This window comes from Lolium rigidum, chromosome 7, assembly GCF_022539505.1.
Source record: "Lolium rigidum isolate FL_2022 chromosome 7, APGP_CSIRO_Lrig_0.1, whole genome shotgun sequence".
In the NCBI taxonomy this organism is placed as follows: Eukaryota; Viridiplantae; Streptophyta; class Magnoliopsida; order Poales; family Poaceae; genus Lolium; species Lolium rigidum.
Window position 1 is genome coordinate 144,150,123 of NC_061514.1, and position 16,512 is coordinate 144,166,634.

The following is a 16,512-nucleotide window of genomic DNA, read 5'->3' on the forward strand; positions in this document are numbered from 1 at the left end:
GATGATTCCTTTGTGTGGCGTTGGACGGTCTACGACAACTTCTCCGCGAAATCAGCGTATAGCGTCTTCTTCGCTGGGACCACTGTGGCACCGGTCTCCACGGAGATTTGGCGGTCGAGAGCCCCCTATAGTTGCAAGTTCTTTGTGTGGCTCGTTGTGAGGAACAAATGTTGGACTGCGAACAGGTGTACCGACGCGGATTGCCACACCCTACGGCTTGCCATCTGTGCGATCAGGAGCCCGAGTCGATCCAACATCTTTTGCTCGGTTGTGTGGCAGCCCGCGAGGTCTAGGCTTGGGCCTTGACGAGGTGGGGAAAGATAGAGTGGTTGTCGGAAGTGGATACCGACCTCCTACAGTGGCGGTCCTCCTTGCCCTGCCCAGGGCATCGAGGAGGGACTTCTGGACGGAGGTATTCTTCTTCTGGTGTATCTGGAGACACCGCAACGACGTGGTGTTCAACGGAGCGAGGCCTGGGGTGGGTTCCATTAGATGTAGGATCAAGGAGGAGTTTCAGAGATGCCGTTTAGCTAGGCTTTTCCGCTCTGAGTTTTTGGGTTTCCCTGAGCCGCTTCCGCACTCACGGAGGAATGGAGATTATACTTTCGTTGGGGAGGTGTCACCCTTTGTTGACATCACGGATTCGGTGGTGTGGGCCTTTTGGCTCTTTTCTTCTATATGATTGATATATACTTTCTAGAGTGTATTCTCAAAACAAAAAAAGAACATTGCTAGCCGTGAGCTTGCTGGCTTGGGGTTTATCCCATAGAACGAAATTCGGTAACTGATGCCAAACGCATCAAACCATTCTGATTAATATCTTTTAAACTCTAATTAAACTGAGTAGAGAATATTTCCTTGGAGCCGAAGTATGCTCATTTTCTTTATAGATATTTCCACAAATACTGGCACACTGACGAGTCACAACTGCACTTTAGCTTCGTTTTCGCCGACTTGTATAATCTATTTCACTTTTTGGGCCAACGCATTTGAGGAGTTATTCTCATTTTCCCCTTAATTCCGTCTGGGCCTTTTCCATTCTGGGAACAAGGGAACATTCTGGAAGTTAGCGTATTGTCTGAAAAAAGACAAAGCACAGACAGCAAGCACAACCTCCAAATTAGATGCGACGTTCTCGTGTTGGGCGTGTCACCAAGACAAAATATTCTGGAAGCGCCCGTAACGCATCAAATTCTTAAATTAACAGACCTTAATTTCCATTGAGAGTTACCAACTTTCTTTTCCAATAGTAGGGTAACATCATTGACATTCCTTGTTCTCCCATGTTAATCTAAACTAGCCGTAAGATTGTCTTTACACTTGTCTTGTTTCTTGCTCCTATATCTTATAGAGTGAACGATTCATGTCGAGAAATGGACACTTTACAACCAAATAACATTTCTATAGAGAACCGAAAGACGCGAGTCACGATGAGGCTCAACTTGGGCAACAAAGGGGAGGGTTGAGCACATTGGCGGTGCTGGGGGTGGGCAGATTTTTTGTTTATAGCAAAGCACGAGCATTCCACCACTTCTAGAAAAGCACAGGCCAGCTCTTGGAGTTGTTTAGGTAAGACTGCAACTATGAGCGGCTTATTGGCCACTGCTGCGCAGGTAGCAGGTTCCAAACAAAGCCAACTGGAGGTTTCAGAGTGCAATAATCGAGATGAGAAAGGCCTCGATATGGCAAAGGATCTTGTGCTTGATCAACCTGGGTACACTATTTCTGGAAACAAAAGGGAACCTAGCTTAGTCTAGTGCAAAGATACACAAAATAGTTTTGACGAGAAAGAGACTCGGTCCACAGTTTTGTGCTCGCCCAATTGGCTCCTGCTACAGCCTCCCAGTTGTCACGAGAATAATCAAATCACTAATAGTGGCAAGTCCATCATAATGCAATGCTGTTTAGGGAATGTTCTTTGGAACACTGTCGACATAACGGTACCGCATGGACAATACGACAAAAATAGGGTCACAATAGAAGCTACATTATTCACTGCAACCGTGATAATCGTGTGGACAGTTATGCAGATGGCAAGCAACTAGTGAAAGGGAGCCAAGGAATTCCACATGGATACCACGAATGTGGAAAAGAAAAGGAGGTGTCACATACAAAAATCAGAATATGACCATATGTGAACTGTTAAATAAAGTGCACAGGCATATTTTACAACACTAGTGCTTTCCCGTCCAAAATAAATAGGCAATAAATAAATACAAGCCCTTTTCCTTCCCTACTTCACATGATTTTGTAAGTGCAAATTTTACACTACGTTGGACATGGAACATTTTTAGTTCTTTACTTGACATGCAGGGTACATGTCCCATAGTATGGCTGCGAACGCAGCATGTCGGCATAAATCCGCTTGACGTGAAAACAAAAGGAGACACATAAAGAGAAAAATAGGAAGATCGCAGAGTCTACAACAGTAAGAAGCTCGAAATATCCCCATGAGCATATTTTCGTGTTGCTCCGAAGCAGATACATTTTCAAGGAAGGATAAACATAACCGATCAGCTACAAAATTTTGGTATTGAAATATAAAATGGGCCATCATCTAAAAGGACAATCCCATCATTTGATCCCCTGCTGAGTTGCCCGGCTTCGCAGCCATCAAATCCACATGCTACCTTATCCTTCCTAGGTTGGCATGATTTGTTTAAGCCTAGTGGAACCCGAAAGTGAAATGGTACGGCGCACAGAATTCACACGGTAATGCTTATAAATAACTAAAAAGAATTGACGGAAAGAGCAACTGCAGTTAGCATAATTAAGCGGGAGGACAGGCAGAAATCTTTGACTTATCATGGAGATTCACTGATTATCACCAGAGTTCACCCTCACGAAATGAAATACAAATGGGAATGAGGACAGGCAGAAATATTTGACTTATCATGGAGATTCACTGATTATCACCAGAGTTCACCCTCACGAAATGAAATACAAATGGGAATGAGGACCCTCAGCATCAATCAGATGACTGTTTGGCCTCCGGTTTTTGTACCGTGTACTCCACAATAGGCAGTAAACATATAAAGTTGGTCAAAATGCCAAGGCATGCCACATAAGAAATTGAGAACATGATCATCACATCCTGAGAGTGCCTCCATTCAGAAAAAGAAGGAACCAGAACCAGAAAGATGAGTGATAATCAGAGATCAGGTTTCAAATAATTACATGAGATCAGAAACTATCCAAGTAACGGTGTTAAAACTCCAATTGATGGTGTAACCCTTTGCTAAAATGTACAAACCAATTGTTGTATGGCATCAACAAGATAAAAAAAAAAACTTCTTAGACATGCCATATGTCAAAGTAAGAGATCAGAATTGAAATGGTAAGGGCTAAAGATGGGAGAGAGCCTGCACAGTAAGCACATATAAATAGAGCATTGAAATGCGCATCAATTTTGAATTAGAAGATAAACATCAAGAAGGCGACCTACAATCGTACTTAGAAGCAACACCAGAAAAGCCCGCCAAAAGAAGAACAAATATGAGAAAATTAGAGGCAAGGACACAGTGACAGTGTCGAGCCGCGAGCGTATGGTGGGTGAACCCAGGAGCAAGTTTACCCGCTCTGTTGTTCCGCCCTTTGATATTCTGCTTGCCGCGATGACTCATGTGCGGTTGAGCAGAGCTGGAGAACCTTATCTCTCAGTGTCCACGGCTCGCTGCTGCGTTACACGACAATATAAATATAATTGTAGTATATAACAAAATTACAGTATTGCAAAAGTATTTCAGTACAAAGCACAAACCAACAAATAATTCCCCAAATATAAATTTTTAGACTGGGTAGAAATAAAGTATATGCATATATGCATGAATGCACATGAAAGGAAAAAAGGCATTTTTGACAGGCATATCAATACTCAGTTTTAGAGTTAGCAGCATAGCCTATACTCATCATCCTCACTGAACCAATTTTTCAGAAGTCGTCTAAGCTAGCCAATACCACTCAAACAATGTCGCTTACAACAATATCCTTCCTAAGGATCAGTGAACTGTTTCAAGGACATTTACTATGGTACATCTGATCTACCTCAGCTTGGGAATTTGTGGGCGCATACAGGGCAATAGGCTTTTCGTCTTTTACCAAATGTGTGGATTCTATGTATTAACTGGAATAAACTTCTCCCAAAAACAAGATGTCTCGAATATATAGCAAATGCCAGTTTTCAGGTTCGAAACCTTTTTAAGATGTGTGCCTCAGTTTTATAGTGTGCGCCAAGGATGGAATAATCAAACATCGCCTAGTGATATTCTAGCTTTAGAGCTTTACCCTACTCACAGTTCTCTCACCTCGCGGCTCTTCGCAGCTATAAATAGAGCCTCTATGCCACTCAATATTAGCAACAACCATCAGGTTATATTTCCTCATTCCTCAAGACTGTTTACCTAGTGCTTCGACTTGCTAGTTAGCTGTCAGCTGTAGATATTTGGCATCGATCATCACCACCTTTTCAGTTCAAGTTAGCTAGCTAGACATGGCTAGGGTGGTGGAGCCTCTCATCGTCGGAAAGGTGATCGGGGAGGTCATCGACAACTTCACCCCCACTGAGAAGATGACAGTAACCTACAGCTCCAACAAGCAGGTGTTCAATGGCCACGAATTCTTCCCGTCGGCAGTCGTCTCCAAGCCACGCATTGAGGTCCAGGGTGGCGACATGAGATCCTTCTTCACACTGGTTTGTGCTTTCTCTCTCCTCTGTGCCATTGCTTACACAAATTAAGGTAGCTAGTGTAACATCCAGCTGATAACCAGTGTTATTGCTCTTCAGGTCATGACGGACCCAGATGTGCCAGGGCCTAGCGACCCATACCTGAGGGAGCATCTCCACTGGTAATTACTAAACCAAGCTAGCTTACACTACCCCTGAACTTAAGATGGAAAATCTCATGAGCTAAAGACAGATGAATTGCTCAGTCCAAGTGAGCTGCATGTTTAAGATCAAATTGATTTATCCAGTGATCAATAGTTGCTTTCCTATGAACATAAAACTTGTCAGTTTTCGTTTAGTAAACATAAATGGTCACGGCTTATCGTGCAGCTATGCATAAAAATATGCTGATCAAGTCATGACTTTGTATGCAGGATCGTCAATAATATTCCAGGCACCACTGATGCTTCTTTTGGTAAGTCTTTTTCATGCACGACCTGCTTTAGCTTTTCCCGATTGGTTTCGTCCTTAATTTCTCTGAATAAACACACATGAATGCATGCAGGAAAGGAGGTGGTGAGCTACGAGAGCCCCAAGCCCAACATCGGCATTCACAGGTTCACCTTCGTGCTGTTCAAGCAGAAGCAGCGGCAGACAATGAGCCCTCCCTCCAGCAGGGACTACTTCAACACTCGCCGCTTCGCTGCCGCGAACGATCTTGGCCTCCCAGTCGCTGCCGTCTACTTCAACGCGCAGCGGGAGACAGCTGCGCGCCGCCGCTGATGGAAACAATCAGCGAAACCCTTCTTCTCGCGCATGCATGGCGCATGCATGCAATCCTATGGATCAACCAATAGCTCTACTACTAGCTACCCTTTATGTCTTTCATTCAAATAAGAGTTTGCTTGTGAGCGTCTTGTGTCTACTGTTTCTTGGTAGTCTGTCTACGGTTCAGTTCTTCAACCAATTTAGTTACTAGTCAATCTGTGAACTAGTGTACGTCGCAGAGTACATCTGCTACTAGTGTGAATTTAGCCCAGCTCCTATTTTTGGAGACGAAGGATATATGCATCCAAGATACGGTGTGATGGCAAAATAGTTGGTACTAGTGTTGACTGGGACCCAGGGAGCAGATTGATAGCTGAAGACCGTGGACGTGTCTGGTGGTGAAAGGAGGAGAAGGCACTGGCCATGGCCCGAGCCCCTAGTACCAGTTGCCTAGTACTCCAGGACAGTCTCCCAGTAACCTACTATTTTGTCATGTCTATGCATGCATGTGTGGCTGCGAGCTCACTGCAGCTTATAGCTTGCAGTGTACTACTTTGTACCTGATCCTTTGTAAGTTGTGAGCATTATCTGGCCATCCTCTTCGAGCTTTACTGTATGACAAGACAAGTGCATTGATATTTCTATACCTAGATTGTGTGCACATATATGCAGTGCTAGATCTTGCCATATCTACTGTGCAAGATCACTCTAATGTGCGTTTTATAATGTTAATATGGCTGCTGATGAGAAGAGGCATAAGTTCTTGGCTCCCCTTTTCCCATCATTTGGGTGCCCCCTTTTGGTCGATTTGGCAATATTATATCATGAGCATATGCGCCTACAGCGCCTTAATTAAGTTTGCATGCTTTCTGGATATGCCTAGCTAGCATAGATGAAAGGGAAATGCTACTTCTATGAGCCATAACCATACTATGTATACCATGTACAAAAGGAAATTTAACTGTCATTTTTTTTAACCTATAAGTATGCAATAATGGCCAAAACAGTCAGCAAAGATGGCGAAAACTGTATCACGGAACATACATGCACTAGTTCCAATGGACGAATCAGTAATCAGTTATACAATGGAGATTGGAGTGGTTTCTACTTATCAAATATATCATTACCAACAGTTTGAATGTGCATAGGTAAGATTACCGTTCACTTCGTCTCGGAAAGAAAAAGAAAAAGAAAGATGGTTGTTCACAAGGGCAGAGCTCTGTCTGCAAATGAGTAGTAGCTAGTGCATCTCTGCCCAGAGAATAATAGATAATAAAACTGAACAATATAATCTTGGCCTATATGGACCAGCAAATAAATCACGCTTATGAAGACACTAGGTCTTGATTTGTCCAGTGATACATATTATGAAGCCTATCTGACCTAGTCAACCAGTCATGCGTAAATAGGAGGACTCCTACTCGACTATGTATGGCTAGAAGTAGGAATGCAAATAGGTCGATCTATTGGGTAACTCACCTAGTAAGATTTTCATTTCCAGTTCAAACGGAAGTCATTCTGTACTGAGTTTTTGGCAAGCAGATGAGCAAGGAAGACAATGCGTCTGCAGCCTGACACCCACTTGCATCCCAATTAGAACATAAACTGGGCAGCTAGTTTAGAGAGTAGCTAGTCCTAATTGGCAATAATTGAAATAAATTCAAACTCCTAATGAAAAGGCGAGATTTGTAGGCATGAAAAGACACCAAATACATCAGGGTCACATTTGTGTTTAATTACAAACTTCAATGCAAGACTAACCAACATTCGTCTCCTGAGGTTACAAGATGGCTCATATCCTTGACATCCCATCATGATTAGTCAATAGTAGTATAAATTACAAACAAATATGCACATAAAAAAGAACAAGCAAATGGAAATTTTGTCACACACCTTTTGTTGTACATAGACTTTTGTCATTGTTATCTGAGACTAATCCTGTTCAAGAAAGCCTCACTATCACCTACTGAATTAATGTTTGTTCTTGACATCAAGTTCTAATTGTAGATGGTTGGGTGGGGACGTGGGGTGCAGTTTAATCATAGGATGACCACTGTACATATCACGAGTTGATGCAATACTAGGCTAAAACAATCATATCATAGCTAGTTGAAAAGTTTCATGTAATTTTCAAAGACGTCGCCATCAGCAGTTCCATCCTGCAACTAGCTCAAGCAATAGAAACATCTTCAGCTTTGAATGAAAAGTCCAAATGAACCACATATATATAAGTGAACTGGTTAACCTAAAAGCCTGTTAGGTCACGCCCTATACAAATTATGAATTTATTACTGTTACCGTCTCATCTTATACTGGATATTGCTAGCTAGGAGGTTTTCACTTATATCGCATTCAACTGCTTCATTACGATTTTACCAGGACGTCTCAAATTCTCGATTCTCAGATCAACTGGTTTTACAGAAGATTTGGCCAGAGCACCTTCTTGACAGGTGTATTACTCCATGCATGCGCTGCTGCCAGGACATTTATGCACCTCGCTATAAAACAAATCCTGATACAAAACTAACTGGACAGGTAATTTTCTATGAGAAAAACCATAGGAACCATCAGGTGGTACAAACTTTATAAAATATGCTTGTATTCATCACAGTTGTCAAGAAACAAAAAAAGGCCTACAAAATGAAGTGCAATGTTAACAGATTCGCCTCTTGGTTAGATCAATGAAACGTGGCTTTGTCATCCCTGTGTTGCAGAAATGGCTATAGAATTGCAAAAATTGTAGAGCTAATAACAAAATTTGGTAGGCGAACCTCTGGAACTCACTGACTTGTTACAGTTCAGCAAAGTTTTTCTTGAACTTCCTTATCAGCGCTACCATTATCGTTCCCTAAAATATTCGCAGAAGTACAATCGCCACAGGATTTGGAACATGCAAACAGAACTGGTAGTACTCCAATAAACTAACATTAACAAACATGAAGGACAATAGACAGATTTGACAGGGAAAAAGGTGTGAGATAAGGGCACTCACAGTACTGATACGTCTTGGCAACAAACAGGATATTACTCAGTCTCCTATGTAGCTTCGCGGACGTGTCGGATACCAGAAGCTGTCTCAGCCTTGAGAATTTTAACCCCCACTCTCAGAGAGCCCGAAGAAACAACAGCCATGCTCACCCGGATCCCGTCGGAGTCCTTTCATATTCCTCGCCACCACTTTGACAAGTTGACATGATTGCATGCAAGAATAAATGCCCTGCGCTGGCCTGCTCACAATTATACACGACTCAAGTCTACATACAAAGCCACGCAGAACTGCACATTCACCAGAGAGTAGCCATAAGCAGCGAGCATTTTTCTCTCCTAGCAAAAGCTGTCACTCTGAAGCCCATGCGCCGCACAGGTCACATTCCATCGAACCTAGAATATGCATCATTTCTCACAACTCTTGTATTGACAAATTTGTACCATGTTTGACAAGTAAAACCTTGTAACCCGTGAGCCTTTGTCACGTAATGGGCCTAGTTGCCCTCCATCTTTTACGAAAGAAAGACTGCCACGCGCAGCTCCAAGCCTCCAACTCAGATGGGCTATGGGTACACCTCCTAGCTAGTGAAAGTCCTCTGGCCGACTTATCAATGAAATTGACTGTGATCACTGTGGGAAGTTCAGTTTGGGGAATTTCCCTTTTTGAAAGGAATTAAGGAACCCAGTGATATAATATAGGTGAGACCTGCTTTACTTGACCATGATATACAGTTTTGGTTCCTGCAATCTCAAAATGACAGCCTACACATTAAGATTATAGCTGATATATGCATATGTTTGTTCAAATATAGCAACTCAGATTTGTTAGTGCACAATGATATAATCATGGGGTGGAACTCGCCAATAGAAGTTACTACATCTTATAATAAATACTACTCAAAAGACTCCTGGTACTCTGGGCACAGCACATTCACTAGCCATTGTGAAAAAGGATACATGGATTGCAAGCAATGTCGGCCAGCCTTTAGTCTAAAGGTAATCGAATAAATCCTGCATTCAAGATAAGAACAGAATGTAGCTTCACCACTTCCCTAAAAAGCGAAATATGTGTTGGTATACACGCAGGTTTACTGAAGTACTAACTAGTCTGAGCAGCTCGTGATGAGAAAGGCTAACGCGAAATATGACCTGGAAGGTTTTTGGTTTCGTGGTGTCCACCTTTAATGCTGTGTTGTAATTGAAAGTACTCCTTTTTTTCGGTCTTTTGGCTTGTACAGATTTCCCTCTTCTATCAATGCAAAGCAGAGCTCCTGCCGTTCAGGCTCAAAAAGAGAAAAGCTAACTTTGAGCTCCTGGAGCAAGCCCAATGCTGGGTAAATGTGTAGGTTTTTTTTTCTGAATGCACTTGCATCCCACCCTCCAACTGGGGTTTTGATTTCCTCCTAGAATGCTTAAGCAGAGCTCCTGCTGTTCCGTCAAAAGCGCAGATGAGCAGACACAGGATCAATAAAGCAATGTTCCGTCTATATCAAATTTTTAGAATAAATCACCCCAAGTAGCATTACTTTTGTTCACACTTGTTTCAGAAAAAAAAATTCTGTAATCACTGCTCTACTACCTGCACAGTTGAGGCACGCGAAGTACATAGATTAACTGATTCATCCTAATGTATTCGATAACATTAATACTGGGTAATCTTCCTTTCAAACGATTGTATCTAACTATCTATGGTGTACACTACAGGGTATCCAACTACACATTCTGATACATTTTAAGCAAATTGTGAAACCTAAGCAATAACATGTTTCAATATGTTATATAAATTTTGAACATGCTATTTGCTTATTCAATACTGGGTAATCTTCCTTTCAAATGATTGTATCTAACTATCTATGGTGTACACTACAGGGTATCCAACTACACATTCTGATACATTTTAAGCAAATTGTGAAACCTAAGCAATAACATGTTTAATTTTGAACATGCTATTTGCTTATTCAATACTGGGTAATCTTCTTTTCAAATGATTGTATCTAACTATCTATGGTGTACACTACAGGGTATCCAACTACACATTCTGATACATTTTAAGCAAATTGTGAAACCTAAGCAATAACATGTTTCAATATGTTATATAAATTTTGAACATGCTATTTGCTTATTCAATACTGGGTAATCTTCCTTTCAAATGATTGTATCAAACTATCTATGGTGTACACTACAGGGTATCCAACTACACATTCTGATACTTTTTAAGCAAATTGTGAAACCTAAGCAATAACATGTTTCAATATGTTATATAAATTTTGAACATGCTATTTGGTTACAATCTTGTTTACCAGCATTTCGCGATAGCAAATGGTTGATTCGCATTGGTACCACCAATTTACTGTAAACATATCAAATTGATCCACAATTATATGAACAGACAAGAAACAAGTCTACATGAATGAAACAAAGGGCAGAACTGGCAGCTGACAAAATACCTGGTTAATGTGTCGAGCAATACAAGGAATGGCCAGCGATCCAGATTCCACCTCCAAGCTGCACAACCACACGAACGGCAGAAAATTCCTTAGGACAGCAATGAGCAGATTCTATTCTGCTATTATATGGAAAGATAAACGACGAAGGCTGAACACAATTTCCAGTCCTGAATCCCTGGATGTAAAAATAACATACCTTACAGAGTTACAGGTCAAATTTACAGAATGAATATGCCTCAATGTACTCCTGGCTAGGGAGTGCTTATTTTTGTGACAGATTGAAATAGTTTGTTACCATAGTCGCAGGCACGTAAGTGATCAAGTGATCAAGAAAAATCACTTACCCCAGCTCCATTCTGGCAATTGCACGATGCATCGCGGAAATTGCAGGGTATGTGCAGATTAGTCACTGAAGCAGAGAAGTGCTCATGTGCTACACGCAGCTTGGCAAAACGAGCACCCGAGGTCACAAAAGGCCCATATTGGGCATTTGCTAAGGAGGCGGTAATTTTTGTGCAAAATAACCCTGGTCCCTGGAATTTTGGTAGTCTCAATAGATTCTTGGCCCGTCTGCAACATGCTCGACGAAATGCTTCCGCCAGAGGAGACCGAGCGATCCCTCAAGTTCTGTGACTGGTTGTGCAATTACCTCACTATTCCTCATTCGGGCATTCCTTAACTCTGGAGATGCAGTAGGGTACCGATCGATCACGAAGTGGCAGCGAGCTGCTCGACCTTCGGGAATTGGGAGGTGTGAGGCGCTGCGGGTAAGGTGCAGCGGAGGATTCGACTATCCGAGACGTCGCCAGTCTCGAGTTTGCGCGAGGCGACTAACCAGTAAATGGCGGCAGGCGGAGACGGTGGAGCTAACGGTGGCGGATAAGGACTGAGAAGCCATGGCATGGGGGGTCCGGGGGTCCGGTGGCCGGTTGGCGGGATCCGCCCGTCGCGCCGGCCATCGCCGCCGCGGGCGTCGCGGCGGGGAACCCAAAGACGGTGGGAGTTCCCAATGCGTGTGGGTCGCATAAGCCCGGCAGGGCCCAGAAAGCCCAAAGGTACTTTTGTGTCTGGCCTATCATGGCAAGCCCACCAATTAAAAGGCCTGTCTTTGAAGTCTGGTCTTGCTGCCTAGTTTCAGCGTCGACGAAGCGGCGGCCCCCGCCGCCGCCGGTCACCGGCGAACCGCACCCACCGACTTAGTAAGTTCCCCGCAACGATCTCGCACAGAGTCTCAGGCCCAGCTCGTTTTCTTCGAATTACCACGAGCGATAAGTGATTCGGTAACAACTTGGTCCGTTTTCTCCGCTTGCTCCATTGATTAGGTTGTGCGCCTCGTCCTCTCTTAATCAGACGTGATCATTGTGTTTTGGTGTGGAGGGGGGAGCAGCCACCGGGATTGTTCAGACAATTTGATCAGGTGTTCTCGTACCGTTGCCATCGGTAGAGATTTCCGTGTCTACTTGGCTGCTTGTGCTGATGGTCCCATGGTGAGTTGAGCGAGCCTTACATGTGCAAACTTCGCGATCGGTCGGCTTGCTTTGGGTTAGAGCCGTGGCCACATGGGGGATAGCTAAGGCTATCTGATTATGAAATCTGATAAGATCTTGCTCTGCTAGGACATTGATATTATGATTGTTGTTTGGTTAACGTCCTGCAGCAAAGTCAGCGGAAACAGAAGGATAGATGTGACTTTAGACCTGCTTAGTTCCCTCTCCTGATCCCTAAATTGCTAAACATAATTCTCCCTGGTCTTGCTTCTTACTAGTGTACAGGTATTTTGTGTGAGCTTATTATGGTTTTAAACCAGATGCCAATTTAGGGGTAATAGTGCATCCCCTTTGCAAGAAAGCATTTCTCATGTTGTACTGGTGAATTACATTTAATTTGTGAACAATGAAAACCAACTAATTGGTATAGTTTCTGATAGCTGATTATGTAACTACTAGCTGCTCTGTGTAATGCTCCCTGCAATATAAATCTGATTGATAAATGATAACATTGAAATATTCTTAAAAGTATATCAAGTACCATATGTTGTATCCTAGAATCAGGTTAATCTAAATTCTGCACATGTTCCTCTGTTTTGGCTTTCATGTCCTTGTTGATGTGGAGTACGTGCACATTTACATTGTATTCATTTAGAGGATATTTATATTTTTTTCGAATTTTGAGGATATTTATATTGGTTGACGATCATCCATAAAACGTAAAATAGTGTGTCCAATAAAGGCAAGGTTCAGATGCAATCTTCCAGCAGAGATGTGATCTGGTTCATGTTACACACAAAACAATTAAGCTACAAAACAAATGCTCCCAACTTTTGCCAACTTACCATTTTATTGTGTCAGGCCTCAATGATGTCAGACTATTTTACTACAACATCAGTACAAGAGGGCTAATTTACTATCTACATGTCATGTGTTGTGAACTTGGAATGCATATGGTGTAAGGGATAATTCATAAGTGACGTTGTTTTCCAATGATTTCATATAATTGTACTCATTTATATTTGTCCTTGTTCATGTTTTGGATCTGTCGACAACTTGACATCCATAACAATCATTCATAGTAAATGGCAAATCTCATACAGAATGGACAGATGGTAGGGATTTTTGTATGGGCTCTTGGCTAACCAGATCAGATGGTCCCTAACTGAACTCTTAAATACGCTCATGTGGTTTTACTTGGGAGTGTAAGCTTTAATCATGGCCCATGAAAGCAGCAGTCCCCGCATAGACGTAGTTGCTAGTCATGTGTGTCATCTTATGTTGAATCAAAGAATTGTTGTCGTTTAATTTGATTTCTTTGCATGTTTTCTGGGCCAGGGTGAAAACCCAAGAAGGCTCAGACTGACACCAACAGCAAACCTGTGTAAACGTCATTGAGGGCATAGATCTTTCTTTCTGTATACTGGTATGACTCCCTTACACAGAGTCTGTTCTTGTCTATGGAAGATAACAAGTTCTTCCAAGACCAGAGTCTTTCCTATGCTAGTATCACACTGATGGTTGGGAGGAGGGCCCAAGTAGCCAGGTGTATGTTGGTGGTACAACTGTACAAGGAAATAACTCGGCAGGATGGTGTGTTGATGTGATCGAGGAGAACTGATACGCATGCTCTGTCAAATGCTCCTGGATTCTTGGAGATGTGGACTAAACAAGATCATGATAAGCAGTACATGCATGATACTTCTTGCGTGTGCAGCACAGGAATGTTGGCTTAGCTACTGCTGACACCTCATACTATGTTCTTTCTCATTCAAGTTGTAATAACAAAACTTGCTGGCTAGTGGCAACAAATCTGACATTATAATGTTCTGTTATTGAATTATGCTAACTATAATGTAGTGGCAAAAATGGGGGAGTGATGTTTTGACACATGGGAGCGTATGCTCCCTTTATTTTGAAATACATGTTAGACATATTTTAAAATATTAAAAAAATTGAAACAAAAATTTCACACGTACATCTTCATGTGCTACACGCTTACAAAGTCGTTTCATGAAAAAAATCGACATGTCATGTGACGTGTGTAAAAAGACAAAATTCGGTGCTGAAACAAAGACTTGTCACAAGATAAATTTTCTCTTTTTCGCTTAGACTACAAAAAACTATCATTTTTTCGTGAAACTTGACGAATACACATATATTATGGAGATGTACATGTAATTTTTTTTGTCAAATTTTGTTAATACTTGGAAATATGTTTTTATTGTAGAGGGATCATACGCACCCGGGAGCCGAATTGAGTTTTTGCAAAAATGGATTTTGTTCTTGCATCATATGAAGTATCAAATTTTCTCTTATTGTACTACCGTGAATGTTAGTACTTTCTTTGCTTGGTTGTAGTATATGTTACACCTAATATGTTAGTGAACGCTATATTATCACATAAGCTATAACTTGGTCCTTTTGTACAAGAACTGACGCTGTTCCTTTTTTAATGGTGTCAACTTTCTTAATAATGGTGCTCAGATGGCCTACTTATTATATGTTGATGGTCAGAAAAATCATTGTACTTGTCACATGTTAGATGCTCTTTTGCATATTGGTCTGTAACTGTACTATATCTCTTTTGTCATTGGCAGATTAGTGTGGAAGATCAGATGGTCAACTTATTATATGTTGACGGTCACAAACACTTGAAATCATTGTACTTCTCACATGTTAGATGTTCTTTTGCATATTGGTCATTCACTGGAGGTTATATCTCTTTTGGTCATTGGCAGATTCATATGGATGATGACTGAAGTGTGACGACTGGTCTCTTTCGCCTTGATTGTAAATGCTCGATGTGAAGGCAGAGTGATCTGTTATGGTGGAGGTCAGTGTATTTGTCTTCATGAATTATTGCTTTGTTATACACAAGTCACCGACCTCTACTGCTAATTTTACAAAGAAAAAGAAAAAGAACAGAGCCTCAGCCCCCGGCAGTTATTTATTCACCAAAACCGATAGTTCTCTTCTTGTGCACCTGTATTGAGATAAGATGAGCATGCTAACATTTTTATAGTTCCAAAAGTCTCTCGAAATATAACTGATGTGATATCACCCTATGAATTTCGCGCATCATGCTGAAATACTGTTCTGCTCTACATGAAAATTACTACCTCGGTTCTTCTTTAATCGACGCGGGAGTACAGCCTAGTTAGTAGAACTTATGTGCATGGTTTGCGTCAATTAAACACGTCCGGAGGGAGTACTAGTCAAATTAGTGTAGTAATGTTCTTTTTTCACAATAAAGAGAATCCAGAATTCAAGGTAGCATTGTGTATTTGAGTGACACATTGATTTCAAACCAGCAGCACATGACATTTCACAGGACTGCAAAGCAAGAGCTGCTCCAACACCACTGCCATGTAGTAGATGTAGCACACATTGAGCCCCAACAATGCATGTTTATATACTCCTAGCTGATCTATCTATCCATCCAGAAGGAGAAGGAGCCTGCTACATAACAGGAGGTGTGCAGTTCCATAACTAAAACGAAGCAAACATTCCTAACATTCAGAGCTAGAGAGGCCTTAATCGTTACAAACTCTACTTGATGACACAGCACCAAGGAGAACATATCCAGTACGTGCCACCTAACGGGCGGGAGCACTCGATGCGTTCTCCGGTACGAAGCTGCGCCACCTAGTTTGCGGCCGCCTTGTGGGACTTGGGAGCCGCCTTCTCATGGACGGCATGCGCCGGTGGAGCCGCGTTGAGGTCGGGGAGGGGCGTACGCCCACCACCAGCAGCATTGCCAGCGGCCTTGGTCGCCGCGGCGGTCCTGGCGAGCCGCTGCTTGAGCTCGGTGAGCAGCGTCTGGTTCTCCTGGTTGAGCAGCTGCGCCTTCTTGCGCAGGCGCTCGTTCTCCTGGAGGATGTAGCAGTTCTGCATGTAGAGCTTGACGTTCAGCCTGTCCATCCTGCCTGCCTGCCACGAACAAGCAACAGGGTAACGAAATTAGCAGGCATTACATATGTGGGGGCCCTGTTTCAGACACACTTTCAGTCATAATACAGTTGGCGAGCTCATGTTATACTTGCGCTGCTGCTTCTATGGGTGCAGAAAAAGAAGACGTGGAAGCTGAAACACAGTGAAGTGTGTGTCGTGGTGGAGTTCCAGTATAATACAGAGGATACTCAGGGGATGTCGCTAC

At 42.4% G+C, this 16,512-nt stretch overlaps 2 protein-coding genes across 2 annotated transcripts; one reads left to right on the top strand and one right to left on the bottom strand.

The window, feature by feature from the left end:
- Positions 1-4,489: 4,489 nt before the first annotated feature.
- Positions 4,490-5,446, top strand: LOC124677184 (CEN-like protein 2). Its single transcript, XM_047213183.1, has 4 exons — positions 4,490-4,690; positions 4,784-4,845; positions 5,098-5,138; positions 5,229-5,446. The coding sequence occupies exons 1-4, from the start codon at positions 4,490-4,492 to the stop codon at positions 5,444-5,446; spliced, it is 522 nt and encodes a 173-aa protein (XP_047069139.1).
- A 10,555-nt stretch (positions 5,447-16,001) lies between these two features.
- Positions 16,002-16,277, bottom strand: LOC124670289 (protein LITTLE ZIPPER 3-like). Its single transcript, XM_047206791.1, has one exon. The coding sequence runs from the start codon at positions 16,275-16,277 to the stop codon at positions 16,002-16,004; it is 276 nt and encodes a 91-aa protein (XP_047062747.1).
- Between the last annotated feature and the right edge of the window lie 235 nt (positions 16,278-16,512).

What these genes read in the sequence shown, in the direction of transcription:
- LOC124677184 (XM_047213183.1), top strand. Translation starts at nt 4,490, where the DNA reads ATGGCTAGGGTGGTGGAGCCTCTCATCGTCGGAAAGGTGATCGGGGAG. An exon ending in CTGAGGGAGCATCTCCACTG is followed by an intron (nt 4,846 to 5,097) that starts GTAATTACTAAA and finishes CTTTGTATGCAG; the next exon opens with GATCGTCAATAATATTCCAG. An exon ending in CACCACTGATGCTTCTTTTG is followed by an intron (nt 5,139 to 5,228) that starts GTAAGTCTTTTT and finishes GAATGCATGCAG; the next exon opens with GAAAGGAGGTGGTGAGCTAC.
- LOC124670289 (XM_047206791.1), bottom strand. Translation starts at nt 16,277, where the DNA reads ATGGACAGGCTGAACGTCAAGCTCTACATGCAGAACTGCTACATCCTC.